Source organism: Megascapheus bottae, chromosome X (genome assembly GCF_031878675.1).
Source record: "Megascapheus bottae isolate mThoBot1 chromosome X, mThoBot2.hap1, whole genome shotgun sequence".
Classification (NCBI taxonomy): Eukaryota; Metazoa; Chordata; class Mammalia; order Rodentia; family Geomyidae; genus Megascapheus; species Megascapheus bottae.
The window spans coordinates 3805982-3823449 of record NC_143547.1 but is presented as its reverse complement, the minus strand read 5'-3'; the positions used below and the strand labels follow the sequence as shown (position 1 = coordinate 3823449).

The 17468-nt window shown below is 36.9% G+C and overlaps 1 protein-coding gene across 2 annotated transcripts in view; it reads right to left on the bottom strand.

The window, feature by feature from the left end:
• The window catches only part of Mospd2 (motile sperm domain containing 2), a 44177-nt gene extending 27500 nt beyond the window's left edge, over window positions 1-16677 (bottom strand). The window contains exons 1-2 of one of the 2 annotated variants that reach the window (XM_090326813.1): window positions 16445-16677; window positions 15791-15860 (exon numbers count right to left, since the gene is read on the bottom strand). In XM_090326813.1, the coding sequence (XP_090182939.1) occupies window positions 15791-15860; window positions 16445-16570 (196 nt within the window). In that variant the 5' untranslated portion in view covers window positions 16571-16677. Of the gene's footprint in view, window positions 1-15790; window positions 15861-16008; window positions 16094-16444 lie in introns of those variants that run through there. The other variant, XM_090326814.1, reaches the window with a different exon arrangement.
• Between the last annotated feature and the right edge of the window lie 791 nt (window positions 16678-17468).

Below are 17468 nucleotides of genomic sequence, written 5' to 3'. Positions count from 1 at the left end.
AATTTCTCTGTGCCCTGGAGTAAATTTCTTCCCTTTTGTGAACAGCTAAAGGATGTGATCTAAGATAATTAACTGATTAAGACAATCACCAGTTTTTCCTTTAAATTCTGCTATATTTCCCAAGGTGATAGTAAAGACCCAGTGGTCATATCCTAAGGGGCCATATGCCAATGAAGAGCCCTTTAGTAAACATATACTGACAACACTGACTCAGTCTCAATTTTTAATTCCTCAGCCATCCACATTCAATCAGAGGTCCAAGGAGAAAGCTTTGAAAAATCTCCTGGCTCCTTCATTTCCTCTTCTTTCATATCTAGTGAGTAGCCAAGTGTTATAGATTCTACCTCCTCTCCATTTGCACTGCCTTAATTTCAAGTCCTCAGGGATAATAGCTGAAAGGATAAGAGAGAATACAAAGTGTATTCAGAGAATTATCTCCGAGTTTCAATTTCCTTATCTTTAAGCTGTTTTATAGTCTCACAGTAATGTATTTGGATCAAAAGAACAATTATATATGAAAGTACTTAGGAATTTAAAGCATTAAAAATATGAGACCATAAATCTCCCACCGTGGAGAATTACCTTGGATATAGTTTTGATACCTAGGCTCTACTTTTCTAATCTATAAAACAAACAGTTTTGTTTATCTTGTGCATATTTTAAGCTCTGTTATTGAAATTTCATATTTATTCAAAGTATGCTTTTTCCTTAAGGATGAATAACATTTATAAGCATGAGTGGGATTCAAGTGTTCACATATAGTCTCCTGTCCCACAAGGAAGTATCATCCATACAACTTGGTCACTGAACCAATGGCATTTTTTGAAGATAACAGGCTGATTTCACACATTTTTAAGAAAAAAAATTGTCAAATATCCAAGTGTACATAATAGACTACATACCAGTCCTACTTTCAAATAAAAATGGTGGTCTACCGTATGGCAAAAAGAATTGTTAGCAGAAAGAACAGCTCAGGAGGAATTTCAATACCAAACTTTAGACTCTATTACAGAGCTATAGTGACCAAAAGAGCTTGGTACTGGCACAGGAACAGGCCTGAAGACCAATGGAATAGAACTGAGGACCCAGATATTAACCCACAGACTTATTGCCACCTATTCTTTGATAAGGGAGATAAAAAAAATAGAATGGAAGAAAAAAAGCCTCTTCAACAAGTGGTGTTGGAAGAACTGGTTAAGCACCTGCAGAAAACTAAAGTTGGATCCTTCTTTGTCACTCTGTACCAGGATTAATTCCAAATGGATCAAAGACATGGAGGTAAAAGCAGATAGACTGAAAACTTTACAAGAAGAAATAGGAGATACACTAGGTCTCCTTGGTACAGGTTGAAACTCTTAATAAGGACCAAGAAACACAAATCAGAGAAAGTCTGGATAAGTGGGACTGCATTAAACTACACAGCTTCTGTATGACAAAGAATATAGCTAGCAAATTAACTAGAAAGCCTACAGAGTGGGAGAAGGTCTTCACTAACCATACAATGGACGAAGGCCCCATATCTAGAATATACCAACAGCTCAAACAATTGAATCACTTCAAAACTAATCTCCATAAAAACTAATCACATTAAAAGATGGGCCAAAGACTTAAGGGGAGTCTTCTCTGAAGAAGAAATAAGAATGGCCTATAGACACATGAAGAAATGCTCAACATCTCTGGTCATAAAAGAAATGCAAATCAAAACAACTCTAAGATTCCACCTCACTCCAGTTAGAATGGCCATGATCAAGAAAACTAATAACAACTAATGCTGGAGGGGATGTGGCCAGGAGGGATCACTACTACACTGCTGGTGGGAATGTAAACTCGTTCAATCACTATGGAAATAAGTATGATGATTCTTCAAAAGACTAAACACAGAGCTCCACTATGACCAGGCAATTCCACTACTTGGCATTTACCCAATCATCCAAAAACAAGGACATACTAAATCCATTAGCACAACGATGTTCATTGCAGCACTATTTAACATAGCAAAGATATGGACCAACCCACTCAGTTGATGAATGGATCAACAAGATGTGGTATTTATACACAAAGGAATTCTATGCTGTTGTCAGAACGACATCGCCCCATTTGTAAGGAAATGGAACGACTCAGGAAAAATCATACTAAGTGAAGTAAGCCAGACTCAAAGGAACATAGGCTCAATGGTTTCCCTCATTTGTCATAATCAGTAGAAACCTGGGGCTCTCCTAGCAGAGATTTACAATAGAACAAAACCTAGATACATAAGGCCATATAGTATGATGCTAAATGAAAGGACCTCCAGGACATAGAACAAAAGCCATATAATGAGTGATTGTTGTCCTTATTGTACTATGTTATCTCTAATCTCTTTTGCTGTCCCTTGGTTATCACATATTGTTACAGTATTTCACCTTGTTGTCTGATATATTGGATATAGGTGTTTTTGGTTATTTGAAATTGGATAGGGAAGGGGGGAAAACAAGATGAGCGGGGGTCGGGGAGGGAAATGGGGACCAAGACATGAGAAAGGGTATCAATGTTTGTGAAGTAATGCACCTTCTATCTGGTGAATATGATATAACCCTTCTATTAATTACAATAAAAATATATGGAAAAAAAGTGGTGGTCTAAGAAACAGATGGTAGTTAAGCTGGCAACTCAAATACACATGTTGTTTTATATGTTCTTCCTCATTTTCTCACATAGAACTTGAAAGACATGTCCTCAAAAGTCAACATTTAGTCAGATTTATTGTATCGTGAGGAACTTTTCTAAAATAAAATTTTCTGTTTCTTCTCAGCTTCCCCACTATCCAGACAATGGGAAACGCAATGAATACTGTGTCCTTGATTATAGTCATGGCCTCAGTAGCTCTGTATACCATTGCTTCTTGGTAATCAGGACAAATGATAACACAGTTAACAAGGTAATTAGCATTTTAGAATTAATATGAAAATAGTTGTGTCTTCACAGACTTCTGAAAGAGTCTTGGCATTCCCTAAAGTTCCAGACTGTACTTTGAGAACAAGTTAATGTTTGGCAAGTGGTAAAAACTCACTGACCATTAGAGAAAGATCACATTATAATTATAGCCATTCTTGATATTATCACCACCTCTTCTGCCACTGTTACTAGAGATACCATAAATAACAATAGCCTCAGGTCTTTGAAATTAGAAATTCTATTTATATAAAGTGATTACTTCCTAATCATTTACCCCCAGGAAATAGAAATGACATCTGTGAAGGAGAAAAGAAATGAGAAGGAATTGTGCAGTTTGGGACAAACATGTAGAAGAAAATTAGAACAAGAAGAAGACAAAGAACAAAAGAACAGAGGAGTATGAAGGGATGAACAGTGATAATATAACAGAGAAGAGAAAGATAGGGAGACCAAAGATAGAAGAGGCAAAAAGAGAGTTAAAAAAAGGATAAACTGAACATTTAACGTGAGGAAAACATGATCAATTTCCATAAGCCGAGGGGTTATAGTTAAGTTTGCTTATGATATCAAAATTTGGGTTTTTTGCCAGTCCTGGGCTTGAGCTCAGGGCCCGCACACTGTTCTTGGACTTTCTCAAGGCTACAGCTCTACCACTTGAGCCTCAGGACCACTTCCAGCTTTTTTCTATGTATGTGGTACCGAGGAATCAAACCCAGGTCTTCATCCATGCTAGGCAGGTGCTCTACCACTAGGCCAAACTCCCAGCCCCCAAAATTTGGTTTTTAAACACAGGTCATAGACACCTCAGACCACAAGTAATTAGGAATTTCTAGAAAACTAGTCTTTTGGTCAGTCCAGACATCCTATGGTTTAGATGAATTTCTCCCTTCAATTCTGATGTCACCAATGTATTAAGAAGTAAAGCCTTTAGAAACTGATTAGGCCATGAGGACGTCTCTCCTTAATGGGAGTAAAGATTGTATTAAAGAGACTTCATACAGCATTAGCTAGCTTGCTCTTCTGTCTTCTGCCCTCACGAGATAATAGTGCTTGGATCTTGATCTTAATTTTCCAGTATCCCAAACTTTGAGAATATAATTTCTGTTTTTCATAAATTACTCAGCCTCAAGTGCTTTGTCATAGTATCACAAAACAAAGACAAAATGCTAAAGGAACAAAGTAAAGATACATGTTTAAAAGTTATCTGAACATATAAAATCACATATACACACATACACACACAAAACATCATTTTGAGGGTTATGACAATCAATGCTTTTTTATAAAACTTAAAAATCTGTTAGTACAAAGTATAGAGTTAAAAATGCTTAGTTTTACACACACTATGTGTGTATCAGCTGTCAATTTTTGTTTCGTACTTTGATGTTGCTGTGGATAAGTTAAAAACTTAATTACATACCAGTATTAATCTTACAGGATGGAATTTTTGCCCTCATTTCTGCACTTCTTCATAATACCTCATTTTGTACTCCTTTGTTAAAAAAACCTTTTTTTTTTCCTTTTTGGTCTGAGACCAGAACCCAATCTCAGTACCTGATGCTTTTGCTTATTGGCTTGTGCTCTATCAAATGAGCCATGCCTCCAAACCCAAGAAACCTTTTTCTAAAATATGGAAAATAAGGGCTGAGAGTTTGGCCTAGTGGTAGAATGCTTGCCTAGCATGCACTAAGACCCGGGTTCGATTCCTTGGTACCACATACTTAGAAAAAGCCAGAAGTGGTGCTGAGGCTCAAGTGGTAGAGTTCTAGCCTTGAGAGAAAAAAATCCAAGGACAGTGCTCAGGCCCTGAGCTTACGCCCAGGACTGGCAAAAAAAAAAAAATATGGAAAATAAGATCCATTTGATGTTGCTTTATTTTTTATCTCTTTTTTGAATATTTTTATGATCTTTAAGTGGTTATAGAAAGGAGTTGCCATTCAACAAAGCGGTTTATGAATACAGTGCACCATGATCAATGCCACTTCTTTTAACCTTCTTTCTCACCCTATCAACATAGCGTTCTGTCACTTTTTGTGAATTTTAGGTTATGTATTAAATTTTTTGCCAATTAACAAAGCTCTGTATATATACAATGCATCTTTTTTTGCCAATCATAGGGCTTGAACTCAGGGCCTGAACAATGTCCTTGGGCTTTTTCAAGGCTAGCTCTCTACCATTTGAGCCACAGTACCACTTCTGTTTTTCTTTTTCTTCTATGTATGTGGTACTGAGGAATTGAATCCGGGTCCTTGTGCATGCTAGGCAAGCACTCTACCACTAGGTCAAACTCCAAGCACCTTGATCTGTGTCATCCTTTCAATATCTCCCCCCTTTAATTCACCCCTTCCCTTATTTTTCTCAATTTTATTGTATATACAATGGATTCTTGCCTACATACCTTCTTAATGAATTGTCAGCATGTTGGCCCTTCAACTGTGTATGTGTTCTTATATGAATTTTGCTTTATAAACCAGCCCTATATCTATACAAGGGTTTTACCAGCAGATAAATTATAAAGCCTAAATTTTGGCAGAAGGAAACAACAGACACATGACAATGGTCATTCACTTCCAGGTACAGCCTATACTAAATGCTCCAAGGTAAAGATTTAGGTTTTCACCCTTTCCTATACTTAGACAAAAGATTCAAAATTTACCAAATATTTATGGAGCTGAGGGACATCATGAACAATGACTTACTAGCTTCACAAATCAAGTTGAAATTTCCCCTTATTATCCATAAACATCTAACATTTCATTTACTAGATTATTAGGCATTTTAAAGATATTTTGCTGCTAGAATTCTCGAAAATCTTAAACTACATCTTTAGTTTCCTTGTCACACTGATACCTTAAGTTATCCTTTTTAATGAATAGTTATAGAAACAATGGTATATATCACCTTCCTTTTCCTTTATAAGAATTATCCTGGTTTCTCAACGTCTCACTCCTAAGCACGACTAGAGGATCTCTGAGTCCAGCAGCCTTTGAGGGCCATCTCTGCATCACCTGACATCAGGGTTTTCACCTGAGCCTCTCCCTGTAGCCATTGGGAAACTTCCTAATCACTTTGTAGTCCTTTCCAAGCCATAGACCAAGTGAAAGAAAGCTTTTTATAGCAAACTAACTAACTAACTAAATAAGGAGAATTATCCTGGTTTCAATATTAAAAGTAACATTTGTAGGTTTTATATCTTAAGGTTTTTTTTGAAATATGGTGTTTAAACTCAGAATCTTCAGCAACGGCTTTACTATTTGAACCATGCCTCTAGCCCTTTTTGCTTGTTATTTTTAGACAGAGTAGCATACTTATTGCCCTTTGTGTGGCTAGAATTATAATCATGTGACATCATGTATTACTTAGCTTTAACTATTTTTAATATCCATGGTAGAAATGTCATTAAGACATAGGTTATCTATTAGAAGTAAAAATTACACACATTTCTGGGAAGTTATTAATCCATGAACTAATTAGATTTGTGCTATTTTCATTCTAGAAATTTTGATTTGTTTTTCAGTACCTATTTACAATTGCTTTTAATATTGTTGCTTAATGTTGTGAGGACCTAGGTTACATATGGTAATATTTATACCTCAAACATCCCCAGCTGCTATTGTTGTTGATTTTTCATTACTACTTTTGTGACCCTTTTTTTGCTGTTTATTTCTTTTGGTATCTTCATTTTCCTTCTGTACTCTATTTAATCGAGTAGTTTAGTAGTTTACCCACAATAAACAACAAAATCTTTGCATGGCTGAAATATTTTACCTTCACTTTTGAATTACTCTAGGCCGACAGGAATTTCCCTCAGTACTTCCAGAAAATGACTTCATTGTTTCCCAGAACCATTGTTACTGATGAGAAATCAAGTTTTCAGTTTCATTTTTCTTCCTTTGTGAATCCTGTTATTCCTCTGTAGTGTTAAATTTCTCGTTGTCCTTAAGTGTTTACAGTTTTTTAAATTGTATTTTATTGTTGGGGTGATATATAGAGGGGTTACAGTTACATTCATCAGGTAGTGGGTACATTACTTCTTGTTTTATTATTTTCTTTGAGATGAGTTTCATTTTTATCAGGCTCATGTTATTTATTTCATACAAGACTTTCATATCTCTTTCTGTTTTGGCAGGAGTGAGGTGTGAACTTGGGGCCTTGTGCCTGCCAGACAGGTGCTTTATCACTTGAGCTATGTCTATAGTCCTTTGTTGCTTTAGTCATTTTTCAACAGGGCCAGGATCAGACTCAGATTGTGATCTTCCTACGTATGCCTCCTACACAGCTGGGATTACAGATGTGAATCATGCCCAGAGAAAAATTGTACATATTAATGGGATGAATACACAATGTTCTGGCATATGTGTACACTGTAGAATAGGTAAAGAAAGCTAATTAACATATTATTTCAAAGACATCATTGTTTTGTAGTGAGAACATAATGTTCAAGTACACACTGTTGCTATTAATAACTACCAGTTGCACAACAGATTTCTTTATTTGTCCTGTCTGGCTACCACCATTCTATTCTCTACTTTCATGAATTCAACTGCTTTCCATTCCATATAAAAGTTAGGTCAGACAGTATTTGACTTTCTGCTCTTGGATTTTTGTACTTAATATGCAGTCCTTCAGATTCATCTGCGTTGTGGCAAAGGACATGATCACCTTATGAATAGTATCCCATCACATAATATATATATACATATACATTGTATACATTCATATTTATCGAATACATTTCTAAGCCCTTTTCCTTACTTTGATCATGACAACTTGAAAAAGGTTGACCTTAGAAATGTTTTTTTTAAAAAGCTTGAATATTCTGAGAATGTTAAAAAGAAGTTTACCTACTTTTTGAAAAGCTTCTTTGCTTGAAGAAAAAAATGGTTCACTAGTTAAAAGGACTGTGATAACCTGCCATATGCTAGCTCCAAACAAAAGCTATTTTTTTTCTAAATGCACAGATGGGCAAAACCTGAACTAAGCTCCAGGATGGTTCATGACCTGGACACTTATGCAAACTAAACAATATCCAGGAGAAGAGTCTCTAGGACAGTTCAAATTATATGTACCCTTCAGCAAAAGAAATTCTTCCCCATTCGCTGCTAACATTCCAGTCCCTGAAATTCTCCTTTCTAGTTGCCTATGATAACAATGTTGCCCCTTTCAGTCTAATAAAATGAAGACATTCCACGAGATTGATTGCTTAATCCAAGACATAAAACAAAAACTACTAGGGACAAAATAAAGACATTTTCAAAATAAAGGAAGTCTTACTACAATAGACTGTGCTGGAAAAATTATACTTTATATAAATTGATGGTGATTCTAGAAAGAACTTGTCGATCAAAATATTATTAAATACATGGTATATACACAAATACTGATAGTTAAAACAATAATCATACATTAGAAGAGGTGGCAGATATGAGTAATCAGATTAGAGGTGAACAATGTATGATTTACCAGGGAACAGAAAAAGATTTAAAAACTCTCTACACCTGTGAAGACTACATAATAATTGACTGTTGTCAATATTATACATAAAAAAGCCTAAAAAGAAAATTACAGGCCAATTTAAGAATACAGATGCAAAATTCCTAAGCCACCAATAAAAATTTAGCAGTTTTAAAAACCTCATTAATATAATCTACCATATTATCAGATAGAAAGAACTCAAATGAAAATTTTATCAGATACAATGAACGTATACAATAAGTGAAAATTTTAGTAAAATTCAAAAACTATTTTTTGTTTTGTTTCTGACCAGTCCTGGGTTTGAACTTCAATACTCAGGGGCTGGGTGCTCTTCCTGGGCCTCTTTGTACTCAAGGCTAGTGCTCTTCCACTTGAGCCGCAGCACCATGTCTGGCTTTTTGAGTAGTTTCCTGGTGATAAGAGTCTCATAGATTTTTCTGCCTGAGCTGGCTTGGAACCCTGATCCTCAGCTCTCAGCCTTCTGAGTAGCTAGGTTTACAGGTGATAAGCCACTGACACCCGGCTCAATACATAGTCTTAATGGGAGCAAACTAAACAAAATCCCTCCAAGTAGCAAGCTAATAATACAAGGAAACTTTCATTTTGATGGAGGATATTTACAAACATCATACTTAATGGTGACATGACCTATCTTTCTACAATCAGGAATAAGTAGATTCTTGTCACTACTTCCATTCCATAGTGTGCTAAGGATTTTGGTGAGTAGAGTAAAAGTAAAACATTGAAAGATGTAATAATTGGAAAGTTAGAAAGAAAACTGTTATATTGAGGATGATGTTATCTATGTTGAAATCTTATCTAATTTAAAGATAGATACACAGAATTAATAATTTTCTAAGGTTTCCAAATTCAGTAATGTAAAAAAGTCAATTGCACTTTCCATACAGTAGAAACCATCACTTAGAAAATAAAGTTTAAGGCACAATATTTAAATAACAGAACAAAAACAAAACATGTATAGTATCTGTAAATAGATATAAGAAGAAACTACCTGCTATGAGAAATTATAAATCTTTCAATAAAGAAGACTTCAGCAGATAATTTTCTACGTTCTTGGTAGGAAGTTTTCACCATGATAATATCCACTTTTCCACATCTGGCTTCTGATTTAACCAATTCCAATAAAAGGTTTTTTTTTTAATTTTTGCAGAAACATAAGCTAACCCTAAAATTCACAAGGGACAGCAAAAGTTCTCTAAAAGCCAGAAGTGTTTTTCATGGCAGTGGAAATCAAATGACCCAGAAAGAATTGTTCAGCCTCACTGGTAATCAAAGAAATGCAAATTAAAGCCTACAATGAGATTGCCTAATACCTGTAACAGACTGGCAAGGAATTTTTTTTAAGTTTAAAGTTTTTAGGACACTCAAATAGTACTGGCTAAAATAAACACAAGCCCAATCTTTTGGGAACAAGGACAATAATGAACCTGTTGAACATGTGCCTATTATATGAGCCACTCATTTAACTCCTGGGTATGAATTCTTGAGCAGCAGTAAATGGTTATTTATTTTATTAACATTTCATACATTCTGCACATAAAAAGTCAAAGTCATGCTAAATGAAAACCAAAAAATTAGACTAGGAAAAAAATCATTGGGTAAAAGAAATGTATTTAAAAATAATGAAGAAAATCACAAAGTAATGAGTTATTTTGCACATATTAGAAAACTGCCAAAAAGTAAGTGTGCCATAAAGCAAGGTTCCATACCAATATTAAAAGACGTACAGGGGCCGGGAGTTTGGCCTAGTGGTAGAGTGCTTGCCTAGCATGCACGAAAACCCGGGTTTGATTCCTTGGTACCACATGCATAGAAAAAAGCCAGAAGTGGTGGTGAGGCCCAAGTGGTTGAGTTCTAGTCTTGAGAAAGTCCAAGGACAATGCTCAGGCCCTGAGCTCAAGCCCAGGACTGGCAAAAAAAGTACCCCTACTAGTCTGAGGATGGAATTTACTGGTCCATTGTCCCCTAGCATGCTCAAGGCCCTAAGCTAAAACCCAGGACTGGCAAAAAAAAGACATACAAAAATTATACCACAAATGAATATGAACATATGAAAAGAAGTTTACCCTTATAAGCAGTCACATGAAAACTAAAAGAACTATCTTTTAAGCAACCAACAACGACACTAAACATGGATATGTTTGTGGTAAGAAAAGGCTGGTATATGGGCCTGGAGTGTGGCCTAATGGAAGAGTGCTCCCCTAGCATGCATGAAGTCCTGAATTCAATTCTTCCAAACCACATATACAAAAGCTGGAAGTGGTGCTGTGGCTCAAGTGGTAGTGCTCTAGCCTTGAGAAAGTTCAAGGAGTGTCCAGGCCCTGAGTTCAAGCCCCAAGGCTGCCACACACACACACACACAAAATAAAAAGGCTGAAAGAAATAGTGAGTAGTGTCTTCAGGGAGAAAGTTCTACATATATTATCATGTGTCAAAAAAATATTGACTTGTGTGGCTGGAGATTGGCCTAGTGGTTGTATGCTTGCCTAGCATACATAAAAACTGGGTTCAGTTCCTCAGTACTACATATATAGAAAAAGCCAGAAATGGTGCTGTGGCTCAAGTAGCAGAGTACTAGCCTTGAGAAAGCCCAAGGACAGTGCTCAGGCCCTTCTTACAAGTCCCAGGACTGGCAAAAAAAATGACTCGTGAATAATTTTGTTATAGGCATCAATATAACACAAATAATAAAAAAAACCCTACAGCACCAAAAATGTTATTAACAAAAAAACTAGAAATAATTCAAATGTTCAAAAAGGTATTATCTAGCTTGATGCTGGTGGCTCATGTCTATAATTCTAGGTACTCAGGATGCTGAGATATGAAGGTAGTAAATTCAAAGTCAGCTCAATCAGGGAAGCCCTTGAAACTTTTATCTCCAATTACAGTCACAAGTGGAACTGTGGCTAACGCAGTAGAGCACCAGCCATGAGCAAAACAGCTAAATGACAGTGCCTAGGCCCTGGGTTCAAGCCCTTAGACCAGACCAGGAAAAATAAAATAAAATAAGAAGATACTACCTAAATGATAAAAAATCATTATTTAAAGATTTAAATATCAAATAATAATATACAATATGGCTTACTTTAAAAATATGGCAATATAAGAACAGGCCAAATAAAAATTATAGCACATTAATTACAAACTGAGTGGTCTTGCAACTCTGGTCTTTAAAGTATATGAAAGATTGGAAATAAATTCATCCACTAAATTCACTCAAATGAATATAGATGCACACAACAAGCCAACAATAACAAATCCTACGGATCTCTCAATGGCACTTTATATTCACATAAGTACAAACACATCACTTGAGTGTTCAAAGCTCTCTATATTATCTTTCAGCTAGATTTGAACTATATGTACTTCACTCTTTAATGCTTATAATAACAAAGTTCTTAAACATACTTTACATCTTTGTACCTCATTGCCTAGGCACATATTATTTGATCTGCCTGGATCATCTCCTGAACCTGGCCAAGTTCCACCATGTTCCCAAGTTCATCATAATACCACCTGGGTTAGTACACACTCTGTTACTACAACACATCCCTATAAGATAAACAACTTATTGAGAAAAGGTTTATTTTGGCTCAGAGTTTTGGAGGTTCCAGTCTATGATCAGTTGGCCTGGTTACTTTTCTACTTATGGTAGGTAGCATAGCACATCATAGTGAGAATGTGCCAAGAGAAAAAAGCGGCTTATCTTGTAACCAGGGAACATCAGGAAGATGAAAGCACTGAAGTCAATCCCTTTAAGGGCACATCTTCAGTGACCTTAAGATTTCCCAGTAGGCTCTAGCTCATTAAAGTCTCCAACATCTCCCAACAGTTCTAGGCTGTGAAGCTATTTTTTATGGTTTGGGAGCTTTCCAAACCATAGCACCACATTTTTCTGTGAAATTTCTTCTAAGTCTGTGCTAACCCAATCATCAGCCAGTAGTTATGTCTCCTTTTCCTTGATTCTTGCAGAATATACTTTCACACTCATATTACACTTAACACAATTATTGAACAGCTATTTCTGGTTTTAATACCTTTACTAGATGGTACTTCACAAAGATGTGCTACCCCTTTTCAGCTCTTTAATACTAATACATTTTGCCAGAATTAAACATATACTGAGCACTTGAAAAACAGAATGAATTATTGACCCAAGGGATTAGTCTCTTACCTTTGGTGCAAAGACAAGAATGGGTTCATTTGAGACTCAGCATGGAATTTCTCATAGTAACAATGAAGAAAAATGTAGTAATACTATTGTCTTTTTTCCATTCTTTCTTTAAATTTAATTTTATTGTCCAGGTGATGTACAGAGGGGTTATAGTTACATATGTAGCTTAGGGTAATGAGTACATTTTTTGTCAAACATTGTTATCCCCTCCTTCATTTGCCAGCTAAAAATCTATCCATGATTTGTAACTATTTCTATGCACATTAAGAAATGTGCGTGAGATCCCCAGGAAACTACTTCCAGGAGTTTGTGAAGTGTAAATAATGATTAAAGACATACACTTGCAGAAAATAAACATTTTTCTCTAGGACGAAGTTATGTAGTTAAGTCTGCCATAGCATGTTGTGATAAAAAATAGCATTCATGATATTAGAGAATATAAAAAACCAATAGAAAGGGCAGTGGATGTTTTATACAGCACTGTTACCTTCTAAAAGTAAGACTAGAAGGGAGACCACAGGTAAATTAAAAAAAACAGTATCTTATCATATTTAAACTCCACCTTCATCAAATGTTCTATTTCAGAAAACAACTGCAAATGTTAAGGTGAGAAAGTCTTTAAAGGTTTCTATTTTTATTTCTCATAGAATTCTTTAAATAAGTATTTATAATTGCTATACATAACAAAATATACACATTTAAAGAAAAAATCCTTTATACTTAATGCTCTAAGGAGTGTATTATTTTGAAATAAAGCTTGTCAGTATTACATATAGTGTGAGAATTGCCTTTTTCAGACTTTGGTGAGAAATGGAACCATTTTGGACAGATTTTAATTTGAAATAACTACATAACTACTCTTCTAAAACACATGTTTATGTGTTACCATAATCACTCAGTGAATACGTACTGTGGACTGCGCTAGGTATTTAGAGATGAGTAACATACACAGGGCCTCTGCCCTGAATTTCTACAGGTTCTATCAAACCCACATATCATCTGTTGGAGGAAATGAACAATAAACAAACAAATGAATAAGAAAATTACAGATTACATTAACAGTTGTAAAAAATAGAAAATCAACAGGACAGGAAAGCTGTCATAATAGTGAAGATCCCTTATATACATGTAAATCTTAAAAAAAAAAAAACTAGACAGACAGAGAGACAGAGAGACAGATATAGAGATAGATAGAGGTAGGTGAGTAGGTAGATAGATAGATACGTAGGTATAGATAGACACCTAGCCAGGAACACTGACTGAGCAAAAGACTTCTAGGTAGAGAGAAGTGATAGAAAGTTCCTGAGATGGAAAAAGACCATTGTGTTTAAAGAAAAAAACAAGGCTGTGTACCCATGGTTCAGACTGAGATGTCAGTTTTATGGGTCATTCAAAGGAAGTTAAAGAGAAAAAGTATCAGTCACATGTTTTCAGAATAAGTATTTTTAATTAACTTTTGCTTCAGTTATGTGTGTGCAAATGTGCAAACAGGGTTTCAATGTACAGTATGTTTTCAATGTAGGAAGTAGTCAAATAAAATCTGTACTAAGCAAGAAGAATAAAAGGTGAGGTGGAAATGTGGGAGAAAATCAACTCAAGCATGACCTTGTATTGTAGTCTAAAATATCGTGTTTTTATTCTAAGTACAGTGGAAATACACCAAAAATTTCAAGCTGGGGATTGACATGATATAATTTGCCATCGTGATATTACAGGAATATTACTACAGTAAAATCTAGAAGGGCTGAGCAGTAGTCACTGGTCAAGAGACTAATGCCAGGGATTTGGGGAAAATTGCTTAATATTTTTGTACGTCACTTTCCTCATTTTAAAAATAAGAAGGTTTAACCAAGATGACCTTTAAGACCTTGTCTATTGCTAAATGACTGCCTGTTTTCTGCTTCTTCCTTTAGGCATAAGTAACTGATTATTGCCGAGTCATCAATTCATTAGGTCTAGTATTGAGTTACTTTATTAAAACACTATAAATCATGCAAAAGTGAGTTCCAATTCTATAGAAAGCAATTTTAATACTGTCTTCTTACTGGAACCAGTTATGTTATTAGAATGAAATCTCTAGGCTAAAAGTGAATGGAATGCTTTTGTAACTCTCTGGTGCAAAGTTTGGAGTGTGAAAAAAACTTGGCAAGGAGGCCAGAAAAGACTTATGGATCAGTGTATGTAGTGCAGATTTACTTATTTGTTCTAGGTCATCAAGTGATGTATAATCCAGCCCAGTTTTAAAATTGTAGGAAACTTCTGCTCATTATTGTTAACTGCTTTCACAGTAACTAAAATGGTTATTGAGGCAAAATATTCCTTGAATATGACCTACTATATATTGAGCGCACACACACATACTATATATATATATATATATATATATATATATATATATATATACAATATTCCTTAATTTAACCCTCCTAACCTTATTTGGAAACATGGAAAAGGCTGAGAGCAGATATGCAAGCTCTAGAGTGGCAGGGACAAGATTGTAAACAATTTTGAAGCAGATAAAATTGTTTTAAAAACCCATATTTATAGTAACCTATTCTATATGCTGTAAAAAGTTACTGCACAAATATTCAATCAGCAGTTCAGTACTCTAACAGCATAGGTATCTTTGACACCTGACCCCAGAAGGTTCAATCAATAAATCAATTCTGGACTTCATAGAATTTGTTCTAATACTAGCAGGTCTACACTGTGGGTGACATTGTGGGTTCTAGGATATGGAATTAGGCAAAATAGAAAATGAATTTACATGTCTAATTAAGTACACATCAAGAGTACTGTGACAGTATCCTCACTTATTTTCTCGAATTTTCTGGTAAAAACATAATTCTGGCTAGCACCAAAACCAAGGAATGGACAGTGTCAATTGTATAGTAGGCCTAACAAGTTTCTTGCTAGTTCCAGAAACATGAGGAGGCTGTGGGACATTGCAGGTTTCGAACTTACATTAAACCCCTTAATGGAAGAATCCGAGGGACACCCCATCTGCTCTCTTTAAGCAGCAGTCACCATATGTTATGGAAAGAAAAACCTTTGAAATGTGCAGAGCATTGTTCTCCTGAACCTCAAAAGGGTCCCCAACACCTCCCACAGGGACACCCGCAAAGACTACCAAAGTTGGGGATGCTCACTGTATGGACTACTGAACCTCAAGATCCCGGTGCTCACCTGTCATATAATCAGCTTCGAACCTCCGCCGAGTCTCAGAGATGAGTTTAGCCTTATTCTGAGGTTGATTCTGGAAGGAAGACATAACAGGATCTTAGCTATTTAAGCTCATCACCCCCGCTTACCCCTACTCCACCCCATTTGCATCTAGTTGAGTGCTGGCCCTGGGCCTTGGGGGTTCTGGGTCCAGGGGCCTGCAGTATTGCGGGACTCCTTACCTCGGCCATGATCTCAATCGCGGACGTGATTGCAGTAGTAGCTTTCACCCCTTCTACCACTGACAGTGGAGTATCTCATCCCTCCCCTCGCCCGCCCCAAAGCAGCCCAACCCCAAGGTAGACAGAGAAGGGAGGGAGGGAGTGGGGAGGCGGTCGCGTGACACTCCAAGGCAGAAGGAAGTGCCACGGGATGGCCCAATCAGACTAAGCCGCCTCAGCGTGGAGGCGGCCCCACAGGGCTCACCAAACGGGTTCCCTTCGCTTCTCCTCGTGGCTCCTCCCTCCCCTCCCTCTCTAATCCCCCGCCCTGCGGCCCCGCCTCCGCCAGCACGGAGTTCGCGGACTCTTCCTCCTCCAGCTCCGCTCCAGAGAGCTCGCCTGCCATTCGCTTTCCCTGTTCTCCCTGGGAGGTGCTACGGCCCCTTCCTCAGCCTACCCAGTCATGCTGGAAGGCAAGGCTCCGCCTCCTCGGCGTATGACGCAACACTAGGCGGAGCCTCCCAGAATGCATCTCGCTGGCGGGAGCTTTGGAGTCACTAAAGCCGGTCCCGGGGTGGGGCATCCTTTAAGTGGCTGTGGCGCCCAGGTAGGGTAGCGTGAGCACAATTTTCTTGTTGGACATTCGGGTGGTAGGGAGCGGGGCTGGATTCGCACTTTGCCCCCCTCACGTTCGAATGCCGGAAAGAATCCGACGTTCCGGGACCAGAGTCTGTCAGACGTTCCGGGACCAGAGTCTGTCAGTCTGTGGAACCGTTGGTTCCGGCGTTAGGTCTCCTCAGACTTTTCTCCCTTCTACCGCTTTCCCTGAGAACTTCGAACTCTTTATACACTTAGTCTAAATGAAAAATAAAGTGTCTTTTGGGTTAGTTACGGTAGCTCCCAACTGGTTGGAGGAAGATTTTTGTCCTGTGAGACGTTTGTGCGAGTCTTACGTCTTACTCATAGAATTCAGGGATGTTAGCCGTTGGCCTGCACCACAGGGCAACCACAGTGGTTTTCCAGAGCAGAATGTCAAGGTTACTAAGCCTGATAAAGGCTTCAATTAACTAATATGCCAATTCAAATGTCATTTACCTCACACTCTTGTCTATGTTTTGTATTTTATGTTGAAGAGTGAACACATAAGTTGAAAAATGTGACTATATCCTTTAAAATATTTGGCATATTTTCATTCTCTGGAGGCAGATATAGTAGGGTACTTTTATATCTTTCTCCCCAGGCTGTTGTATATGTTTATATTTTTATGAGAAAGAGTGAACAGTTTGAAATCTGAGTGTATCCTTAAACATTTGACATATTTTCATGTAGTCAGATGTATTTATAGCACTTTGACAACTTTTTCCCCAGGCTCTTTTATATGTTTTTCTTTTCATGGGAAAGACTGAACCCAATGTTGAAAAATCGTGTGAAAATATCCTTTAAAATACTCGAATTATAACTACAATTTCCTTTTGGATCCA